Source organism: Watersipora subatra, chromosome 9 (assembly GCF_963576615.1).
Source record: "Watersipora subatra chromosome 9, tzWatSuba1.1, whole genome shotgun sequence".
Classification (NCBI taxonomy): Eukaryota; Metazoa; Bryozoa; class Gymnolaemata; order Cheilostomatida; family Watersiporidae; genus Watersipora; species Watersipora subatra.
In genome coordinates this window covers 2959049-2982769 of record NC_088716.1, presented here as the reverse complement: position 1 = coordinate 2982769, position 23721 = coordinate 2959049, and the positions used below count along the sequence as shown (strand labels likewise).

Genomic DNA, 23721 nt, shown 5'->3' with positions numbered 1-23721 from the left:
AACTCGAACTCAACACTGTTAATTCGAACTGTTTTTTTGCCCGACGGCTACCGAAACGGTTGCTATCGCTTTAGAAAATCACTTTATTCAAAGCCATAGAGGTAAACTTCATCTTTTCGTAATTCATAAGCGTCGTTACTACCTCCATCGGCAAAATATTTTTGTCAACGACTGTTCGAAAGGTTTGGTGAAATTTGATTTATACTGTTATACGATGAATAGCACGGGCTAGCCGGGTCACGGGCGCAAGGATTTTCGCCACGCACATACAAAACAAAAACAGCATGTTGTTTTTGTTTTGTATTTGCGTGGCGAAAATCCTTGAGTGCGTGATGAATAGTTTTCCGACGTGGATTCCGTGTTGAATCAACGTCGGAATGTTGAATGTTTAAAACGTTTTAAAAATTGTGGTAATTAAACATATACTTTTTCTTAGCTAAAAAAAACTATTCATCGTTTGACCTAAACACAGAATACGTGTGTACATTCAATAAGTATCCATTCAAAAAACGTTAGTGATATACAATGTACTGTAATTCCTCGTAAAACTTTTAATTGAACTGCCTCGGAGTGTTGCTCTTAACGAATGCCAGGTAAAGTAAGTTAATCTTTGCATAAACTTCAAGAAAAATCGGCAAAATTGATCGTGGGTAAAACACTCAAAAGAAAAAGATGTCTTTTCTTTTGAGCATTTCAGCAACGATCAAGTTTTGCCAATGTCAATCTAAAAAAACGTCCTGGCAATAACATCACCTCAAACAACAAACCAATCTCAAGTGATAGAAAAATCTCTATACTTTTTGATAAAAACGTTTTAAACTTTACATTAGAAGCATTTAATTTGAAACAAGCCATTTGTGCTTTTGATTTATATTATAGTTTGTATATGTTCATGTATCTACTAATAAATAAGTAAATACATGGACTTGTGACAGTGCTCTGATATTTTGAACGCTCTGATAATTCGAACACTTTTGCTCGGTCCCTTGAAGTTTGAGTTATCCGAGTTTCACTGTACTTCAAAAACAGGTAGAGTTATTTGTTCCTTAACCATTTTTAAAAACTGCAAATGCTTTTATAGGGTCTCACCTCCAGTAACACCTTAGCCACACTTTCATAATAGACAGACTAGATTTGAATGCAGAATCACTAGTTAACCTTGAGATTAGTTTGCTGGTATATGATAATTGTTTTGTCGTAATATTCAGCCACTGATATTAAAATGGAAAGACCTATGGCTACTCCAACATCTTAGGCATATATTTATTTTTTCATTTCTATTTCCTGCCTGCCCTGAAACTATTCATAATAGTTGTGAGCAGCTTCACATGAAGTAGTTTTGCTCATGCCAAAGCTTCAGAGTTGTCTTCACTTTATTACAACTACCTAGCTTTTTCTCATGACGTTCTGTACTGAGCCCTGCTCTTTACATCTAACAATGCTAGATGCTATTATTATGCTAGCAACATTGATGTTTGTAAATCGGTGAATAAATAGCCCTGCTTTGCTGATTACAATGTCTTCAATGTTAGAAGATGGCAATTGGCTTGATTCGTGTAAATTCTTTGAAACAGAATTTATAGAGGAGGAGGAAGGTATGGTTGTTCTGTACATTATGTCTAGTTACATTTTTACAGGTTCACTACAAATTATTGACATATATATTGTATATCTATCTCTAGCTCAGCTGTATATCCATGTCTAGCTTAGTTGTATATCCATGTCTAGCTCAGCTGTATACCCATCTCTAGCTCAGCTGTATCTCCATATTTAGCTTAGCTGTATATCCATCTCTAGCTCAGCTGTATATCTATCTCTAGCTCAGCTGTATATCCATCTCTAGCTCAGCTGTATATCCATCTCTAGCTCAGCTGTATATCCATCTCTAGCTCAGCTGTATATCCATCTCTAGCTCAGCTCTATATCCATCCCTAGCTCAGCTGTATATCCATCTCTAGCTCAGCTGTATATCCATCTCTAGCTCGGCTGTATATCCATGTCTAACTCAGCTGATATCCATCTCTAGCTCAGCTGTATATCCATCTCTAGCTCAGCTGTATATCCATTTCTAGCTCAGCTGTATATCCATCGCTAGCTCAGCTGTATATCCATCCCTAGCTCAGCTGTATATCCATCTCTAGCTCTGGTGTATATCCATCTCTAGCTCTGCTTTATAACCATCTCTAGCTCAGCTTTATAACCATCTCTAGCTCTGCTGTATAACCAGCTATAGCTCGAGATGTTTTAATAAAATGGATACACAATGCGTGGTCTAATTATTTTAGCCTTTAGATTGCACAACCACAATCGCTTTCCACTACAATCCTTGCCAGTGTCAGGATGAGGTGGAAAGGAACTCCTTGGTTGATGGTGAATGCGGAGAAGAAGAGAAAGATGGGCCCGACTTCCCATTTCCCTCTAAGGCTAGCTTTGAGATTCGAATAATCTGTACAGCGTGGAACTATGTGGTGAGCAATCACTAGCTACACATGCTTTAGTTGGGTTTGCATAGCTTTAAACCTCATCCCAAGACTTCCTGCTCTTGTAGATAAAGCATGATACATTGAAGGCCTATTAATCCTTTCCACTATACTATTGCATGTTGTCATTTTGTAGCCAGGGAATCACTGTTTCTATGGTGTTGATTTGGAGTTGTGCGCTCGTTGAGTTGCCATGCAATAAGTGATTCAATGGAGATTGGGGATGTGGATGATTTACCAAAAATATAAAGATTTCTACGCTATAGCGGTGCATTCGGGACTGCTCAAATCAAAAGAAGAATGACTGAAATTTGGAAAACAATTAAAATAGAATAGCCCGCACAGCATTTTTTGACGCATCATCCGCAAGTTCTGTTTTCATCTTTCGAAGCATGATGGATTCGATTCAAATTTCTGCGTAATAAAACCCTCTTGACTTGCGGATTTTTACTGCTGTTATCTGGTCGATGACTCAAAATTGTTGATTAACTGTGTCATTGAATCAGTGATGATCAGCTCATAGGGATATTGTACATAAACTTTGATCTACTGTCCCATTTAGGTCTATGTTAATGGAGCCCACTTCTGCAAATACAACCATAGAGTGGACATCCGTTCCGTCTTTCACATCTACATAGATGGTGATGCAGAATTTACTGATGTCGAATTCACAGCATATTTTGTAAGTATCTACTAGTATTGACAGTCTGTGAGCATTGAAGGAACTAAGGCTACAATGTTCCTTCAGCCATAACTACTGATGTAAGTAGTTCCTTGAACTATCATACTTATTCAGTACTGTGTGTAGTGGCCATAGGCTTGTAAGTTATACTGAATATATTTTCGTAGAACTGCAATAAAAAAAAAGTAGACATGAAAATGGAACGAGTATTAAAACTCAAAGTACAGATACACAGAACAAATAACAAACAACAAGTACACAAAAACTCACTATTCATGAATTATTAACTAACAAAAATAATAAACAAATTACTAACCTTATTGGACTGGTAGCCTACTTCCACTAATACAACTGCTAATCAGACACTGAGGATTTGAACTGACCATTTGGTCCCGTCCTGGATGCAACACCGGGCAAGCTGACGGCTAATCCCGAAGCCCACAAGCGTTAGTCCAGCCCTAAGCTGTTGGCTATCCAAGCCGCAACACTCCCCCCCAAACTGCCAGTCAAGGGCTACTACCAGAACAAGACCGCAGACAAAAAAAACATGAAAACCCAGACAAGACCTAAGACCTATCAAAAAAAAGGAGACAACCCAAGTTAACTGTTGCATTAATTTTCTAACAATAACACCATCTTATGGATTGGTCTCTCCACGATTATACCCCCTTGAGAACTGGATTTGGAAACTTGCACCTTAGCTTTCCGTACTAGACCATCTTTACCCGGTAGGAGTTCGACTATTTTGGCCATACTCCAGTCAGATCGACAGACTGACTCGTCTTTGAGCAAGACAATATCTCCAACCCTCAGGTTTCGTTTTGTCCCTTGCCATTTAGACCGGTTCTGCAGAGCCTGCAAATACTCAGATTTCCAGCGAGACCAAAACAGGTCGACCAGGTGTTGCACACGTCTCCAACGTTTTCGAGCATACATGTCAGCACTAGTGAACACTCCTGGTGGGGGTTGCACCATTTCCGGTTTAATCATAAGTAGATGGTTTGGTGTGAGAGGTTCAACATCATCTTCAATGTTAGAAATAGGACGACTGTTCACAATGGACATGGTCTCATAAAATAGGGTCCTAATTGATGCACTATCTAGCTTGTCGTGACTCTGCAGAAGAATTCCGTTGATTACGTTTCTAAACACCCTGATCAGTCTTTCCCAGACTCCACCCATATGACTTGCACTAGGAGAATTGAAGACAAAGTCACAGTTTCTGTCAAGAAGAAAGCTCTTAATATGATCTTGGCTCATTTCCTTGAAAGCTTTGGCTAGCTCATTTGCCGCCCCAACAAAGTTTGAGCCTCTATCACATTGTATATGAGATACATTGCCACGTAAGGCAATAAAGCATCTTAAAGAGTTAATAAAGGCATCTGTCGACATATCATCTACTAATTCCACGTGCACTGCACGACTCTGGAGACAAACAAAGATGACACCATACTTCTTCAGAGACTTCCTGCCTTCCTTCACAAGAAAGGGACCAAAGCAGTCCAGTCCTACCTGCATGAAAGGTGAAGATGGGTCTGTTCTGTCAGAGGGCAAATCTGCCATCTTTTGCACTTCAGTATTTCGTCTAAGACGGCGACATGCGACACAATTGTGAATGACTGCCGAGACTACCGATCTGCTGGAGACTACCCAGTATCCAGCAGACCGGATAGCTGCCATTGTTGTAGTCCTACCTTGATGTGCAGCCTTTCTGTGGTAGTGTTCAGTAATTAGTTTGGTGATATGTCCTTCTCTTGGTAGAACAATAGGATGTTTCTCTCCATAGAGCATAGAAGAGAATTTCATTCTACCACCAACACGAATGACTCCATTCTCATCAATGAAAGGATCTAATCTCCACATTGAGCCTGATCGTTCAACCATCTTATCCCTCGTTAGTTTGTCATAGTCTTTTTGCATGGTAGCTCGTTGCACTGAACTTATCAGCCATATTTTGGTACGTTCCAGCAACTCAACATTGAGATGAACATGATATTTAAATCTACTTTTAATGGTACCATAAACCAAGGCAGCAAAGCGAACCGCAGAAGTCCATCGTGAGAATTTTTCAACAGTGTTGAGTATAGCAGATTGAGTATCAGAGTTGATCACATGAAGGTATGCTGGATTTTTTAACTTTACTTCTGGATCATCATCATGAACCAAGAACTCTGCAGGATTCTTCGCTGAAAAATCTTTTTGCAATAGGAATTCAGGCCCCGACAACCAGAAAGATCTTAGAAATGAAGAGGCTTCAAGACCTCGAGAAGCAAAATCAGCAGGGTTTGATTGGCTTTCAACCCAGTTCCATTGAGTGGTAGGGGTAAGTTGTCGGATTTGGGCAACTCTGTTTGCAACAAAAACATGGAAGTGCTTTGACTCATTTGCTAGGTAACCTAATACAATCTTAGAGTCAGTCCACAAAAAACCCTCACAGTGCAAAACATCAAGCTCTGCCTGAAGATATGCATGTTGCTTGGCAGCAAGCACTCCTGCTTGTAGTTCAAGGCGTGGTATGGTGGTTACTTTGAGAGGTGCTACTCTAGATTTGCCCATGAGAAAGGAACAGCAGACGTTTCCAAACCTGTCTTTCTGCCTCAAATAGGAACAAGCACCATACCCAATGGAACTAGCATCTGCAAATGTGTGTATTTGAGATAAGATGACACTCCCGCTGAGACTGGCTGATTTGAGACACCTGGGAATTGAAATTCCGGATACAGAGTTGAACTGACCTCTCCATTTCTTCCAGTTATCTTCAAGAGTTTTAGGTAATTCTTGATCCCATCCCAGCTTTTCCTTGCAAGCCATCTGGAGAATGTACCTTCCTTCTAACAATAGTGGGGAGAGAACACCAATGGGGTCAAAGATAGTCGCGATTCCCGATAGGACATTCCGTCTAGTGCAAGAACAGCAGTCGATTTTGAAGTCAAATTGAAATGTGGAATGTACCTTCCTTCTAACAATAGTGGGGAGAGAACACCAATGGGGTCAAAGATAGTCGCGATTCCCGATAGGACATTCCGTCTAGTGCAAGAACAGCAGTCGATTTTGAAGTCAAATTGAAATGTGTCTGTGTCTAGACACCATTGAATACCCAAGGTTCTCTCTATTGCAGGAAGCAGTGAGTACGATGAATTGGGTTCACTGGCCCAATCTTCCTTGGGAAAGGCTTGCATCACCTGTCTCTCATTTGAAAGAAGTTTATGAACTCGAACATTTCCCTTCATGCAAATAGACTGAGTTGCCTTGACTAGGTTGATGGCTTCAGAAATAGTGGGTACACTTATCAGGCCATCGTCTACATAAAAGTTTCTATGAATGAAAGATCCAGCAGAAGAATCTTTTTTTGCATAGTCAGAAGCTAGTTGCTTAAGAGCAAATTTGGCTACTGCAGGGGAGGAACGTGCTCCAAATAGGTGCACACACATTCTGTAGACTACTATCTTGGTAGGATCAGTGGGACTAAACCACAGGAATCTCAAGTAGTCCCGATACTTGGGCAGCACCTTGAAGCGATGATACATTTTTTCTATATCACAAGCTACCGCTACGTGTTCTAGCCTAAATCTTGTTAGTACTCCGAGTAAATCATTGTTCAAGTCAGGGCCCTGCAAAAGGTACTCGTTCAAGCTGATACCTTGATATTCCGCACTACAGTCAAATACTACACGTAGTTTGTTTTTCTTTTTGTGATATACACCATGATGTGGTATATACCAGCATGGACCAGCTGCAGAACTCGGAGCGATTTCGGCTTCCCCACGAGAAATTATGCCGTTCATGAACTGCTTGTAATCTCTTTCAAAGGACGCTGATTTGGCAAATTTGGACTGAAGACAGTGAAGTCTGCGCAGAACGACCTTGTAGTTATGGGCACTCAAATTAACCCCTTGTTTTAAGGGAAGAGGTAGGTAGTAGTAGCAATCGTTAAGCTGCACCACTTCTTTATTCATTATCGACAGAAAAGCCATATCTTCCTGTGAAACAAAATTATCTTTGACAGGCACACTGAAATCACCTTCTAATTTCTTCAGAAGTTCAGAAGAAGTTAATTCCTCCGAGCTTATTCGGTGTGAGAGGGTTGAGTGAATGGACTTTGGTTGTTTCTGAGTGCTGGGTGCAAAGGAACCTACTAAGCACCAACCTAGGGCTGTCTTTACTGCATATGGTAAATTTCCTTTGGCTGGTATGAATTCAACTGGAGATAGAGCTCTGCTACAATTATAGCCTATCAGTAGACCAACACCCCAATCTAGAAGTGGTGGTATTTGATCGGCAATGCGATGTAGGTGTGGTATTCTTTGAGCTAATTTGTTAGTTGGTATGTGATCAATGTTATGTGGAATTGAATCCCTAGTGTAACATGTAGAGATATCAATGCTTTCTTTAGAGGTATACCCTCTGATAATTATATCAGTAAGTTTGTCACATTTTACATTTGAGCCTTGGCTTGTCATAGTTGATATTTTTAAAGTCGTAGGAAGAATACTGTTTGATTTGAGCTGCCTAGCGACTTCATTGGTTATAAATGTAACATCAGATTGAGTGTCTAACAATGCATATGTCAGATGTTTTTTGCTGGGGTTTGAGCGTGTGGAAACCCACACTGGAATTATCATGGTACAGAGTCCTGTGTTTTGCATGCTGCTTGCAGCTGAATTGCAGTGTGCATTATTAGCATGCTGATTGTTGTTCACAATTTCCTGAGTTTTTGTTTTGCTTCTATGTAGTATGGTGGCATGCCTTCCACCACATTGGTCGCATAACTTATTCACTCTGCACTGGTTAGCGAAGTGATTCTGTGCCAAACACACAAAGCATAATCTTTTACTAGTCACTAAAGAATACTTGTCATCTATGGGCAGTTGCTCAAACTTGGGACACTGTGCCAGTTTGTGAGATATTGAGTTGCACATTGCACATGGTTCGGCATCTGACAGACTGTTATCCCGATGAGTCACTGCAGATGCAAGAGCATGGTGACGCCTTTGATCGGTATTGTGGCCTCTTGGCTGTGGGGTTGGCCTAAGAGACTGTAGTGAGGTAACAGGATTGCAGGCTATATCTGCTTCTAACCTAATGAAATTTTCAAACTCCGAAAATGGAGGAAAACAATTGTGAGTAATCTGGTATTTTGAGGCGTTGCGATTCCACAAATTAACAAGCCAATCTGGCAGTAGACACAACATCTTTCGGTTTTCTCGGTTGTCATCTAGAAGTTTTAGCTCAGGTATCTCAAACATAGCAGCTTTACACTGCCCAAGGAAGTCAGAAAATCTGCGAAGTGCTGCACCATCTCGTGCGGAAATCTTTGGCCAGTTTTCCAGCCTTGTACGGAAAGCCTCCGATATAACAAAACTGTTTCAATAGCGCCTATCTAGCACTGCCTGGGCATCTGAGTATGCACTTCTTGAATCTAAGGTAAAATAACCGCTGATAGCCTCAGCAGCTTCACCTGAGACATACCTTTGAAGGTAGAATAGGTTTTCCCTGTCTGACAAACCTCTATCCACAATCATAGCATTAAAAGCCTTTTTCCAGTCCTTGTATTTAATGGTTTCTCCTGTGAATACAGGTGGTTCTGGGGTGGGCAATTTTGACATTGCGAGCGACTGAGTAAAGGCTTTAATCATATCACTAAGCTGTATATTAGTGGCTTCTGTACCACTATTATTGTTGCAATTAGAAGAATAACAACTTATTGCTTGACTGTTCTGATCATTATCTGGTACATTTCTGTTGTTTGAAAGGTCATGACCTAATTGACTGCTAAATTTAGTTAATGACTTTCTAGGAGCAGGTTTTGGTGCCACATTAGGTGAACTGGACTTATGAGAGTTGTCAGAACTAGTTATAGGCATATACACACTTTTCTAGGGACAGGCGTTGGTTTGTTTATCCTGCCATGGTCACCAAGAGTAAGTTCCATTGGAATGTTTGTCATGCTGCTTTCACTTTCCCTTATGAGATCGCTATCAGTAGTAGACTGTGGTAAAAATCTGACTGATGGTTGTTCGATTTTTCTAATAAATATATCACCAGGTGTCTTATTTGGCTGCGCACCACGTTGTGGTGTTGATGTCATATTTTTTGTGGGTTTAATAATGCTGTGTAGTCTAGTCATCTCAAGTTCAATTTTTGATATTTCAATTTTAGCAGTTTTAATTTGGTTATCAATTTCACATTTGGTATTATAAAGAGCTATCCTTTGAATTAGCTCAGCCTTGGTGCCATGCACAGGTAATTTTAGTTTAGATAACATTGATTGAAGCTCAAATTTCCGTAGGCCTCTAAGCCCATCTAGACTTGCATTCGATGCCATAATCCCACTCCAGCAGCAGCCCTACAATGGAGCTCGGCCAGGACCGCGGCAAGCAAGCACAGCCAACCAAAACTCAAGGCAAGAAGAAACGCAAGCGAACACCAAGGACAGCACGCCAGCAGTGCCAACTCGCTACAGACGAGGCCAAGACCAGCAATCATGAACCAAATCAAGTCAGTGTCTGACCAACAGTGGAGTACATAAGTGAACATGGAAAAGTGTTAAGCACTCAAAATTATAGTAAATAAATGTTATGTTGTATGTATCAAGTTGATATAACGACCGGAGACCTGAATTTTAATCCAACAGTACGATAAATTTGTGAGTTTTGTTGAAAGAAAATAATATATCAGTATTAAACTGGTTAAAAAGTCATTGACGCTTATGCATGATACGCGTCAATGATTAGTCAAGGATTAATAGTGATTAGAAGTAGAGTTCATCAAGGCCTTCAAGTAAAAGTGCGTTGCAAGGTTCATCAATGATGAGTGATTGCCTCTAATAATGATGGACGAGACCCAAGATTGATTATGTCCCTGATCTTCTGATGGAATAGATTATACATGTACATACGTACAGTTTAGTATTGAGGCAGTGAAGGCTTCAGCCCTGGGTAGTTCATTAGCAGCTCTCTTATCTTGGCGGAGTTGCAGGCTTGCAGCAACATAGGAAGAACTAATTCAACCTTTTATAGATTTTCTATTTCATCTGACTTGGCAGTGGGTTGATGGCAATGATTATCCGTAAGTTCTACTGTAGTGGCCATAGGCTTGTAAGTTATACTGAATATATTTTCGTAGAACTGCAATAAAAAAAAAAGTAGACATGAAAATGGAACGAGTATTAAAACTCAAAGTACAGATACACAGAACAAATAACAAACAACAAGTACACAAAAACTCACTATTCATGAATTATTAACTAACAAAAATAATAAACAAATTACTAACCTTATTGGACTGGTAGCCTACTTCCACTAATACAACTGCTAATCAGACACTGAGGATTTGAACTGACCATTTGGTCCCGTCCTGGATGCAACACCGGGCAAGCTGACGGCTAATCCCGAAGCCCACAAGCGTTAGTCCAGCCCTAAGCTGTTGGCTATCCAAGCCGCAACACTGTGTGACTGACTTGATGAGAATAGAATGTCTGAACTACGGGGAGTTTTCTGTCCGCTTTCTAGGGAGCTCGTTACAATAGTATCATCCAACAGGAGCTGATTCCAGGCAGCTGGGTTAATGTGACTGTCGCTGTTCATGACAACCCTCACAGGTGAGCTGCAGCAGTTTCAACATGACCATAAAATCATGACACCCTATGCGGCTGTAGTTTTTTTGCTTTTTGACACAAATAGTTAATGACAATTATTGTATGTCAGTGTAGTTGGATAAATACGACTGACAGTTGTGACAACCTTCACAGGTGAGCCGTAGTTGGAATAATGCGAACAAAGAAAATCTCTATGGAACTCGCCACTCACGACTTGTCATGTATTTCTGTTAACAGAGTAATCTTTAAAGCATAAAAAGTGCATTAAAAGTATGGTGCCATTTTATAGGCAAGATATGAAAATCATTTCTTTCAAGGCCTACTCGAAATACTACAGAAACCTATCAAGTATTTCCAGGTAGTTAAACTAATATCTAGTATTCTTGCTTTTAAATATAAATAAATGTTATTGTTCATATTTTCACAGTGACGGCAGAAATGAGATTATTTTTATTGTAAACATGGTTTTAACATCTCAAAAATACGGAGAAGAATAGAACCAAAAGAGAATAAAACCAATGAATTCGGAGAGAAAGTTGGAGCAGTTTTATTCCCATAATAGTCTGCAGTCCACATAATCACTGTGCTTCCTTGCTCCAAATAATTTTGGAGTTGCCCGCTGCCGGCGAACTTGCGCCCGACTGTTTCAATGATTCGGAGTTGCAATATATATCCCTCAAAGCGAAACTTGTTGATTTAGACTCACTTTTAGGTCGCTGTCATTTTCCAATTCTTGCGTAGTTAAAGATGTAGTTGCGTCAAAAATGAAATTAGGACCCATAAAAGGCTAAAACATCAGCTACAATTTGATGCCATTTTTGTTTTTGTAGACCAACCCTGTCCAGAGATATATGCGTTTGAATGAGGCCCTCTTTTAAAAAGCTCACGTTCCAGCGGGTGCCTATTTCGTGACGTCACAAGCTTGTTATCGGAAACGAAACCACGAGCGATAAATATGAGGTCGATTCGTTAGCCAATCATGCGTGCGAAATTTTTATATAGGCCGTAATAAATGTTATCACTCGTAAAACGCGTTGTCTGTGATCTCGAAGATTCTCATCATAGAGAATTCATTCTAATCGTTACTGATTCAACGCGTTTCAACAATTACTAAGTTATACATAGTTTTAAAATGGCTTCAAGTTCGAGCGACCGCTACTCAGAGTTTTCTGAGCAACTTTAAGTAAAATATTAGAGGAGACAGCCTATGGCCAAAGCTGACAGGCGTCAGCAGCGTTTTGCTGCAGAAGAAGACAGAATAGAGGTAAATTAACTTAGAGTCTTCTATACTTTAGTAAATGTAATATTTTTTATAGTCATAAATACATATACTAATTAATAAAATGATAATTCTTTGCTATCTCCAATCATCGTTTCATAGCTTATCTGCCGTTTTACCTAGCTATAATATTTTTTTCGAATTTTCTTTGGTAAATTAGAGTCATGATTACAAATTATTTTCACTCGTAGGAAGTGGGTAAAATCAATTGATCATTGCAAATCTTTAATTTCCAGAACCAAAGCTTCGAATCGTTGGCTTGGCGTATTCGTTTTTAAAATTACACTCGCAATCTATTTAACTCCCAATTTGGAAGCTGTCAATAGATACGCTTTAGAATGACATATCTATGAATGACATATTTATTGCATCTACTTTGTTTACATTTACTTGTTTTACTGATTACAGAATGTTTATGTCGTCCCACCAGCCGAAGAAGCTTTGTCAGTGCGGAAACTGCCATAAAGGAGAAAGCGAGACTTGAATGCGTGCTGGATGATGTTTTGTTTGAGTTTGTTGCAGTAGATGAATTTGTCTTATTGTATCAGCTAATGCTATGTGAGTGGCCACGACTTGATGAATATTTTTAATAAAAGCTTTATGCCCAGATGAAAATATTTTTGCTTGTAAAAATTATATAATAAAATAATATTGTTGAAGATAATGCAAAACATGATTTGCAGAATATTGTAGTGAATCGGATATGGTATATGGGTGTCCGCAGAACTGGAGAATGTGAGTTCAAATCCAGTTTGCAGCAGACTTCTCATCCTTAAAACTCTATCCCTGTCTATATTTTTTTCAAAGAGGTGGCTTGCTTATTTCACCTATTTAGTATTCGGTAAGAATACTACTAGCAATGATATACAGCAATGTATACAGCTGTATATCATTGCTACTAGTAAGAAACTAGTACGTAGGCAATATGTAATAGGCGACATAATGTGGGCGGGGCTTATGGGAGGCTGTATATCGTTTGTATGGGTAGCTGCAGAACTGCTGATACAAAGACCGCGTTCTACATAAAGTGACTTGACAGAATTACCGTAGACCGGTAGAATTGGTAGTCGGTACCCAAATGTTTACACAACATTTGGAGAAAGTGAGTAAAACAAATTTTCAATTTTCGTTATTTGAGGCCTTTGAAACATTCATAATAATGCATCTGTAGCAGGATTTAAAATTTTATTCTAGCCAACATGAGCAAATACAAAATAAGATATATGCCAATAGAGCCGCTTTAGACTAGACTTTTATCAAAAATAGCCGATGTGAATACGAGAGATAGAGACAGGTTGCCAAACGCGTGACATCATTTTTGGCGAGGCTGGGCACGTTTTTGTGGCCTGAGCGTTTTTACGGCGATCAGATTTTTTCAGTTTTAATCTTCAAATATCTTGGCAATGCGATTGCGTAACACAACAAACAACATATCAACTGATAGAGAAAAAAAAAATGCTTTCTTTTAAGATCATCTTAAATTTTGACGCAACTACATCTTTAACTAATTGTGCTAGACAATAATTATTTCATCATCCTCGTACGAACAACCCATCTTTGACATGTAAATGTTATGTAAAGGTAAAAACTCAAGCAAAAACAGTAGTGAGAAGAGAAGCAATAGAATGTTTTCATAGCAGTGATCCATATGCTTGAGCTAAAAGATTTTCGCTTATAATAAGGAGAGCTTAGCCAAGTGTTATCCATTTGGATTCATCAGCAGTGAACGTTTTTATGAGCAAGAAACGAAATTAAATGCATTTGGATTTTACCGCTTCTATGAATCAGAGTGGAAGCAGCTCCAAACCAATTCGAAGCACGGAAACAGTAAATGTGGGACTAACCAATTACTTACCACACTTCTTAACTGTTGCCACTGGGTGATTTCAATATCCAATGCAGAGTAGCCTAGGTGGGTTATAGCCCCCTTGTATCTAGTAGCCAGTCGTACCTCCTCTATAAACATGTCTCTGTCTTCTATTGACCTATGTCACATATCCAACTTGGGACATGAACCCCGCTCACAGGCTGACATCCTATCAATGATCAGGCTATAAGAAACAAGTATTTAGTCTTCTAGTATGAGTGTTTGTTTAGATTGTCTGTTAATATCTAAGGTTTGATATCAACTTGGTGTGTGACGCTTCTGATGAGAAAAGACAACTCCATCTCAACCCATGTTTCTATGAAAGGGAGACGGTTAGGAATTTACATCTAGCCGTGACAGAATACATGTACAAAATATTATAGTCATGCGTTTAAAATTCTCACACTTTCTCTGTTTTGAGCTTTTCATCTGGTAGCATCCAGTGATGTCTGTCATGCATATTGATGACAATTATTGTAGAGATTTAGCTTCTTGACAGCCGTCGCTGGTGTTTGCTAATGATGACTCAAATGTCAGTCTATTGACAGTTATTACCGGTATACATGACTAGCTAGTTCTGTGCTTGATATATTGACAACTGTTGCAGGTGTACGTGAATGGCGAGCCATATGTGACATACAATCATTGCGGTGATGCTCAGGATGCTCATCATCTAACAGTCAATGGAGATGTGTCTGTATTGGAGGTTAGATTCCTTGGCTCTTTGGTAAGTGCTGACCTTATTGTCTCTATCCGTAAAACCATCAGTAAACTTGTCTCTCTTTGTTTGGATCTGGAAGCTTGGCTTATATTCACTGAAGTTCTTATGCAGTGTAATTACCTGCTGTAGGAAGACAACTCCTATCGCAAAGTGCCAGGTCTGAAGTCGGGAGACATTGTTACAGTCATAGGCTCCATCAAGGATGATCCAGAAAGGTAAACATAAAGGTTAAACATTGGCAGGTCTCCGACTTTGTGAAGAGAAAAGTTTAAACAAGTGCAAAATTTTAACAAAACTTATCAAAGTATCGTGAGTAATGAAACACCATAATATCAAAAGTTCCTGTTTGATTATTTATTAAAGGCACAATTAACGGACCATAAATGTTTGTTGTGTATTTCTGGAGTGTATGTAATCCATGATCTAAGTACTGCATAAGAGAAAAACAAGTTGTTTGTTTTATTTTCAGAACTGATGTGTTTATTGTTCCTATAGTTCATCCATCATGACTCTTTACTTTTCTCTCTATCTCAGGTAAAGTTTTCAATTGAGGAATATCCTGAAAATTGTGTTTACTATTGCATTTTGGCCAATGCTCGTTTGGTTTACAGCAAAATGACTGTTTTTAGACGAAAATGTACATCAACACGATTCTAAATAATGCGGTGTTGGAGTTGTCTCATTTTGTGTCATTACCTTTCTGAGATGATAACTCTAAATGAATCAAATTTGAGCACTGTTTTGGCGTATGTATGTGATATTCAATAATAACTGTAATAATCAGAAGTGAACCAGTAAAAGGTGTTATGAGTGTGGCTGTGCATGTTTTGAAGACTAAAAGTACATTTTATTTAAGATACTATTAGATACTTACCTATGTCACAATTCTGTCATAGACGAATCTGCCCAGACTTTGCCTGAAGTATATTCTTGGCACAAATTGCTAAAACTTTTTGCAAAGACATTTAACCCTTTAGCGACCGGGCGCTTACGGCTGGGAATTCCCCAGCGTACCAGAGCATTTACTACGGCGATCTGAGCCTTCGACTCGACTGCGTAAAAACTGAATATACGTCCAGTAAACTTGAGGTAGATACATAAATTAACATGCATAGGAATGCTGAGAAATTTCTCTACAAACTGATACAATTTTTATGTAAATAGCTTGCAATTGCTATCCTGCAGAAGTCTCAACTTGTTGAAGCTCTCAATATTTTATTTTCGTACGTCATTTTCAATTGTGTTTTCTAAATGATAGAAGTAATTGAAAATTTTGTACAAACAGTAGTTCTATGGATTCACATGTCCACAACAATTTGCAAAAGAAATTGGTCGCCCAAGAGCAATGAAAGTGGAGTTATGATCGTTGATGCAATGCGGGAGCGCCGCTCAAAATGCTCAGCGCGTGGCCCTAATGACAAGCGAAAAATGGAGCCTTGACATGGCCGCCTAAAATTAGTTATAACTTTCATGCTAACTGGCATACAGCCACAAATAAATATGCATTAGAAAGCTTAGAAATTTCTCAAGAGACTGCCGTTTATTTCCTGCAAATTAGCTGTAAAAATTTTGGTCAGTGTCCTGATTCGACGAAGCTGTCAGCTTTTTACCGTAAAATATCGATAATAAATATTTCTTTACAAGCAATAGCTCTAAGAAAATAGTTTATGATAAGCATCTGCACGGCGGCAAATATGTTTGCTACACGCAGCAAAAAAAATTGGTTGTCCAAGTGCATCAAAAGCAGAGTTATGCGCTCACATGCATTGCGCGTGCAGCTCTTAGAAATGCTCATGACGCCATGTCTGTAAGCAGAGCACGAGAGGGCTGACAAGACCTGACAGGCTGTGCCATCAATGCTATAACTTTCGTGCAAATTGGCATTTAGCTGCAACTGAATATGCATTTGAAAGCTGAGATTATTTTCTAGACTGATTTCTTCTTCCAGACAGCTTGCAAAGCTTTACAACTTGAGATCTATATATTGATAGTTATGATTTTTTGCTGATTTTAGTTATGATCTTATGCATTTCTCAAAACTATATTTATTTATTTTGCATATAAACACATTGCACAAATTCATGTGTGCTGCAGCAAAATTTATTGTGCATAAAATGAATTGAGTTGTGAGCCTGCATTGGCACATTTGGTGAAGCAGCACAAGACAGAAGGCAACATTTATTACGAGCACAAACAGCAAATCATGGACTGCTAGAAAGCATGTGAACTGAACTCTTTGATTATATGGGTGCCCTAAAAAGGGCAGTCTGTAACAAATAAAACCTGTGAATGCACAACAAGTACAACCTGTAAATGTACAACAAATACAATACATAGACAATGACATTTTAGCAAGTGTATGTACAAAAGCAAGTGATACAAAGCAATGAAGAATTTGCACACGCTAAATAAGTTTTAAAATGAATTTATTTAGCATGGTAAGCATCAAAACACGACTCGCACAAAGGTACTCCGCATGCTAGACATTTAAATTTAGTTTCGCTTCGCTTAGGTTTGTTGTCATCACCGCGCTTTTTGCAGTGCCTACAAATTCTGTATTTTGCCGGTCTACCTTTCCCTGGACTATTTGTCACTATTCGATGAGTAGAAGAAGTTGAAGCGCGGGGAGTACTGTTTTTGCGGCAAGAACCGGTATATTCAAATATCTGATGAATTAATTTCTGTCGAACTGCAAGTCAGTTATTTTACAGCTGCTATGAATTCTATAAACTATGGCCGCATTGTATACACAAATATCTAATAAATGAAAAAATAGTTTTTTATACCATTTCATGGTTTTACGCGCAGCATTATAATAATGCAAATTTTGATCCGATTTGTCAACTCCCCCCATGTATTTGTTGTAATCCAAAACAACAGCTGGTTTGCAAACTTTATCCCCTTTATAATTTACTTTGCCTGTATCTGCGACATCCATGTTTTTATGCATAGTTGAAATTACAGAAATATATTTTTTATCTCTCTAACAGCCAACCATACTTTCCCCATTAGAAAAGCTTGTTGTCTGACCTTTTTTAATTAATTTTCCATTATACATTTTCAAATCTTTGGGGACACCTTTTCTGTTTGGACGCAAAGTTCCACAAACATGAGTATTATTTTTTACAAGTTCAGCTGCTAACTCTGGCGAATTATAAAAATTATCCATAAATAAACAATGACCTAAATTTAGTAAACCACTCATTAATTTCATGACTATGTTGTGAGTGACTCCTCTACCAGTTCCTTCGGCTTGCTCCTTCTCATCACCAATGTACACAGACAGCTTGTGCACATAGCCAGAGACAGCATCGCAGAGAGCAAACAGCTTTATTCCAAATCTAGATCTTTTAGATGGAATATACTGTCTGAAGCTGAGTCGCCCTTTCCAAGCCAGCAAGCTTTCATCTATAGATATAAATTTACCAGGCAGCAAAACAGAAGATAACCGGTCACATATCATGGCAAAAACACTTCCTAATTTGAACAATTTATTGCCAGCAGGGTTTTCCGAATTGTCAGTGAAATGCAAACTGCTTAAAACCATTAGAAACCTGTTTCTTGAAATCATTTTACTAAACACTGGCGTAGATAACAAAGGATCAGTAGACCAGTAAGATGACAGAGTAGGTTTTTTAACAATACCCATAAGCAAAATTAAACCAAAAATTCGCCAAATATCTTTTTCATCGACAAGCTGCCAGGCATCGCCATGTTTTTGAAGGCCATATCTATTTGTTTCATTAACTATAATATTCATGATGGCCGATGTAATAAACAGCTTTAAATAGCCAAAAATACTTATCTGACCAGGAATTCGGCTTCTTACACCTGCCAAGCTGTCATCAAAATGAAATTCTTTGGGTTTTAAATCGGCTCCTCTCTGAAATCCGTCATGACTCCCTCCTTCAACGCCGGCCGTTTCACTCTCACTTTCGTACTCCGATTCACTCTGTCGAATTTCTTTTTCACTTTCATCTTCTTCTTCATATTCTTCTGCACTGAAATCCTCTGCTTCACTTTCATACCAGTCGATATCTTCCTGTAAACGAATCTTTTTAGCAGCGCTTGAAATATCGCGTCCGTTCATGATGATAAGCTTTCCAAAAAGAACGATCAACTTTTAGCAACGTGTTCTTTTTGCACATGCGTATAATGGACTCATTATTGCCTCAAAATAGTAGTGTGATATCTTTTAAAACTCCTAAAAATATTAATTAAAAATTTTAGTGCCGTTTTTAAAATAAATAAATGAATTTAAAAAATACGTATCGAAGACTCAGATCTGACGGGCAATTACGGGTTTGGTACTCTGAGACTGCGCTCTCAGCCCGTAAGATTACGGGAACGGGAGTCAAAAGGTTAAGACATTTTGTGTAAATATGCAAATTTCACCTGAACATATTTTGGACTGCCTATAGGCGCCAACAATCGTCTAGCCATATGAAAATCTAGCATTAGCCAGGACTGTACATGTGCTTACAGGTGCCTACAAGCATCTACACCTTGTAGAAGGTAACAGATGACTAAACAGGTGTTTTGAGACCAGATATTTGGTATAAGCTCTGTTTGTCCTTTTTCAGAATTTGCATCAACCTTCAAGGTAAGACTCCGGACGAGTCGTCGTCAAGTTCTGATGAGGAAGAGAAACACACAGACATTCCTCTGCACTTTAATCCAAGATGGGACCAAGGTGAAAGTGTCATCTCGCATACTTGTAGATGGTCCTATCACCTTCAGGAGGTGTGGCCTGATATACAGGGTCCTATCACTATTAGGGAGTGTGGCCTGATATGCCTGATTCTATCACCATTAAAATGTGTGACCTGATATACACGGTTCTATCACCATCTGGAGGTGTGGCCTGATATACAGGGTCTAATCGCTATTAGGAGGTGTGGCTTGATATACAGGGTCCAATCGCTATTAGGAGGTGTGGCCTGATATGCCTGATTCTATCATCATTAAAAGGTGTGACCTGATATACAGGGTTCTATCACCATCTGGAGGTGTGGCCTGATATACAGGGTCCAATCGCTATTAGGAGGTGTGGCCTGAGATCAGGGTTCAATCGCTATTAGGAGGTGTGGCCTGATATACAGGGTCCTATCACTTTTAGGAGGTTTGGCCTGATATGCCTGATTCCATCACCATTAAAAGGTGTGACCTGATATACAGGGTCCTATAACCATCGGGAGGTGTGGCCTGATATACAGGGTATAATCGACATCAGAAGGTGTGGCCTGATATACAGGGTCCAATCGGCATCAGGAGGTGTGGCCTGATATACAGCGTCCAATCGGCACCAGGAGGTTTGGCCTGATATACAGGGTCCAGTTTAAGTATAAATATTAAGTTTTTATATAAAGTTTATATATAAAGTTTTTATTAAACCATCCATCCAGCTTGTGGCCATTCACTTAGTTTCATCTCATATAATAGGACAAATTAATCTACTGCTGCAAACTCAAACAAAACATATTATGGTTTGTGCAGCACACATTTGTTTCTCTCTTTCCCATTTATGGCAGTTTCCAGACCGACACAACTGCTCCCCTAGTGTACCACATGAACATCCTGTAACAATAAAACAAATGTCATTCATATATACGTCGTTCTAGCGAGTATCTACTGAAAGCTTTCAATTTGAGAGCAAGAAGATTTGCGAGTGTAATTTTCAAAATGAATAAATGTTTAACAAAAAAATAAAGACGCAAAGCCAACAATTTGAAGCTTTGTTTCTGAGAGTTGAAAATGAGCATTGATCAATCGATGTTCCTCCCTTTCTACAAGTGAGAAATGAACATAAATTCTAATCATAAATCTAATTTACTAGCTAAAAATACCAAAGAAAATTTTAAGCAAATGTTATAGCTAGATGAAACGATAAAAATGTGTAAAAGAATGATTCATGATAGCAAAAAGTAATAGCCTGATATACAGGGTTCTATCACCATCTGGAGGTGTAGCCTGATATACAGGGTCCAATTACCATTAGGTGTGGCCTGACATACAGGGTTCTATCACCTTCTTTAAGAGGCGCAGCTTGCTGCATGTTCGTGTCCTAATAATGCAAAGCTTTCTGCAGGTGAAATTGTACTCAACACTCCCAAGAATGGAGATTGGGGAGATGAGGAGATTTATCCCCTCCCAGAGGCCTTTTACCCTGGCAGACAGTTCTATGTTCAGTTCAATGTGGGGGATGATGGTTATGAGGTGAGAGTAGAATCAAGTTTTAATATGTGAATTCGTAGGTCAATAGTGTCTTAAATGTATGTAAAAATACATAATTGGTTATATCCGCTGCCATAGCCTTAGAAACATAAACATCTACCTTAAATCATGTTACAGATATACGTAAACGGGGAGTACCTGGCCAACTATGAACACAGAATAAAATCTAAGAAAGTTCGCTTCATCAACCTAGCAGGAACAGCATTCTTCAGCTTGGTCAAACATGTTCAAGTGGCCTACTATGTCAGAGATAACAGCTTCCTCTTTAAATAACTTAAGGATTTGTCTGCTCCTGCATCAGACCTTTCGCTTTCCATTTTACCTGCTGTATAACAATTACTTAGAATGAGTATTGATAGTACAGCTTGACTAGTTCTATTCTAAGGTATATGTATGGCTGTTATGTAATCGTTTTTAATGTAAGATAATGAAATACCACTCAGAGGTTTACTTGCAACAAAATTCATATTACAGTTATTTAGTATCAAAAGGTTCACCATGTCTTACTCTGCTGTGTTGTAGATGCAAAAATTGTCAAAATATGATCACAAACTCTTAAAAGCTTGAAAACGAACAGTTAATTGCAGTCATCACGAAAACGCAGTAGTTTGAAACCTCTTTATTTGGCTTGCGTACTCCTACATATTGGTTATTGTTTTGACATGTGATGTTATCAAATGAAATTAAAAGCCAATAAAAGGCTCAATATGAAACTCTCGTAGCACTAGTATATGACAAATACTTGAGGTTCTACCGAAGAGCCCGTATCAAATATAAATGCTCGCTACTTTACAGTATCTTTTTAGCCTGGTCCAATCATCTAGTCGTAATCTGATCATGTGACCCATACTTTCTGTCAAATAGCGCGAACAGTTTCTGCAGCAATTTTTGCTATCACAGGTGACCAACAGGCTTCTCATGTTCATCAGAGAATGATATGCACTCCTTCGAGCTAAGGTAGAAAAATTAAATGATTTTTTTACGGTAGGTTTTGAGATTCTTACGATTACGATAACGGCGTAAAAGACGCGTAAGGACAACAGACATGGTTTTATTGAATGCGTGAAGTATATTTGTGAAAATATTTCAACGAATGAGGTTGCATGAAAGTGTAAACAGAAGACATAATGTTCAGTTACGCCCTATTTGAAATGGAAACCAATCTACAGCGTTTTCGTGATGGCTGCAATTACTGTTCATTGTGTAGCTTTTAAGAGCTTGTAATCACATTTCAGCATATTTGCCACTTTCAACGCAGCAGAGTAAGACATGGTCAATCTTTTGATACTAAATCACTGTAATGTGAATTTTGTTGCAAGTCAACCTTTAAAAGTTAGTTCCTGATTGCTAAAAATCCTTCAGGTAGTTTTTACACGATCCATTAAGCTGACCGAAGGTAATAGCTTGAGGCTTGTTTAGTATACAGTGAAAGGAATTCCTGTATTTGTGACCTCACTCTAATTTATTAACGCTGCCTTTTTTTCAGACATAGAGAGAGCTAGGTCAATGTAAAGACCACCCAAGCATGTTCTCTTGTTTCTGGCAGAGCTCTAAATTCACCTCTGTAAGATTGTTAGCAATTGAAAGTCTCTTGCTGAAACTAAGGCAGCTATAGAGTACCTGCAACTATTGTCAGTCTGAATATAGCATGTTTCGCTCATCTAACAGGTAATTTGGACTACCATAACAATAAGGAATTGACAGAATATAGTACATAGATGTTGCTGCAACAGTAACATACATTTTAGTAACTCCTAGACAGCTAGAAACATAGCTACCTTGTGGACGCCAAAATATCAACACAGGCTTACCACGTAACTAGAAATTCACCAGTATGAGAGATCAGGATGCTTTTGGAGTCATCCCACTTTCTTTCCATCATCCTAAATAACCATGAAAGGCCATCAAAGATATTAATTGAATAAAACATCTCATCGTTTTTTAAATTGTAATTTCAGTTTATCTTGTTAGTTTCATTTTGTCTTCCCAGTTTTAATTTGCTGTTTCAGTGTGCTATTTCAGTGCACTGTGCATGTTTCAGTTTGTTTTGCCAGTTTCAATGTGTTGTTCTATGCGCTAGATCCGCTACAGTTTGCTGTGCCAGTTTCTACCAAGTAAAAAAAGACAGGAATAACAAGAAAAAAGGCTTGAAATTTGTGGCCTCATTTTCCACCAAAATAATGATAATTCACAATGAGGTCATAGCTTCTGTGAGCAAATGATTACAAAGGCAATTTACAAAATTTTATGCTGAAGGAATAAAAAAACTAGTACAAATATGGCAAAATGTGTGTTGTCTTGTCTGGCAATTATGTTGATAAAAACTAACTATCTAACTCGAGTATGTGTAATGATCTGGTGCAATTACTTTCAAAGTTGCTCCTGGTTCATAACCACCTGTTTCTATTGATTCTGGTAAGTACCGCGTCAACTTGTGTCAAACTGGCAAAGACCTTGCTAAGCTGACATAAACTTTGTTTTCTTGGGACAGATAATGGCGTCTGCGAGACATTGGGCAATCTTGATAAAGAAACATGTCTAATAGTTATACAAGGCTACAAACACAACTGCCCAATATACAGCTTGTGCTGTTTATATATGCATTTATTTATGGGTAAAACCCCAGTAAACTTTGCCTCTAACACTTATAACACTAATTCGAGGCTGTGTTGACTATGGTCTTGCCAACATCTTTTTATCCTGTTGTAGTTTTAAATGAAAGCTCCCATTCCGTGACCTGTCTATGAGAAAAATTTTCGTGAGATAGAATAGGGTCTATTACAACTTCTTGTCCGTAGCTGTTTCGGGACTCATGGTAGAGATTAATTTTCCCGGAGTGAATTCCTGCTTCGGCTCTGAAA

General features: G+C 38.6%; 3 protein-coding genes and 2 pseudogenes across 3 annotated transcripts; 2 read left to right on the top strand and 3 right to left on the bottom strand.

The window, feature by feature from the left end:
• LOC137404200 (32 kDa beta-galactoside-binding lectin-like) overlaps nucleotides 1-2357 on the top strand; it is a 34429-nt pseudogene extending 32072 nt beyond the window's left edge.
• Nucleotides 1517-23082, top strand: LOC137404199 (uncharacterized; annotated as a pseudogene).
• LOC137404031 (uncharacterized) lies at nucleotides 3775-5973 on the bottom strand. The gene has a single exon (XM_068090186.1). The coding sequence runs from the start codon at nucleotides 5971-5973 to the stop codon at nucleotides 3775-3777; it is 2199 nt and encodes a 732-aa protein (XP_067946287.1).
• Nucleotides 5994-8798, bottom strand: LOC137404029 (uncharacterized). Its single transcript, XM_068090183.1, has 2 exons — nucleotides 8632-8798; nucleotides 5994-8523 (listed from the first exon to the last, which is right to left on the bottom strand). The coding sequence occupies exons 1-2, from the start codon at nucleotides 8796-8798 to the stop codon at nucleotides 5994-5996; spliced, it is 2697 nt and encodes an 898-aa protein (XP_067946284.1).
• Nucleotides 16867-18716, bottom strand: LOC137404028 (piggyBac transposable element-derived protein 4-like). Its single transcript, XM_068090182.1, has 2 exons — nucleotides 17736-18716; nucleotides 16867-16893 (listed from the first exon to the last, which is right to left on the bottom strand). The coding sequence occupies exons 1-2, from the start codon at nucleotides 18714-18716 to the stop codon at nucleotides 16867-16869; spliced, it is 1008 nt and encodes a 335-aa protein (XP_067946283.1).
• Nucleotides 23083-23721: the final 639 nt, after the last annotated feature.

Bases quoted from the DNA above. Each gene is read 5' to 3' on its own strand.
- LOC137404031 (XM_068090186.1), bottom strand. From the start codon at position 5,973: ATGGCTTGCAAGGAAAAGCTGGGATGGGATCAAGAATTACCTAAAACT.
- LOC137404029 (XM_068090183.1), bottom strand. From the start codon at position 8,798: ATGATTAAAGCCTTTACTCAGTCGCTCGCAATGTCAAAATTGCCCACC. The intron at 8,524-8,631 runs GTATGTCTCAGG...CTATTGAAACAG, and splicing joins AACCTATTCTACCTTCAAAG to TTTTGTTATATCGGAGGCTT.
- LOC137404028 (XM_068090182.1), bottom strand. From the start codon at position 18,716: ATGAACGGACGCGATATTTCAAGCGCTGCTAAAAAGATTCGTTTACAG. The intron at 16,894-17,735 runs GTTTGTGGAACT...TATTTGTTACAG, and splicing joins TTGTAAAAAATAATACTCAT to ACTGCCCTTTTTAGGGCACC.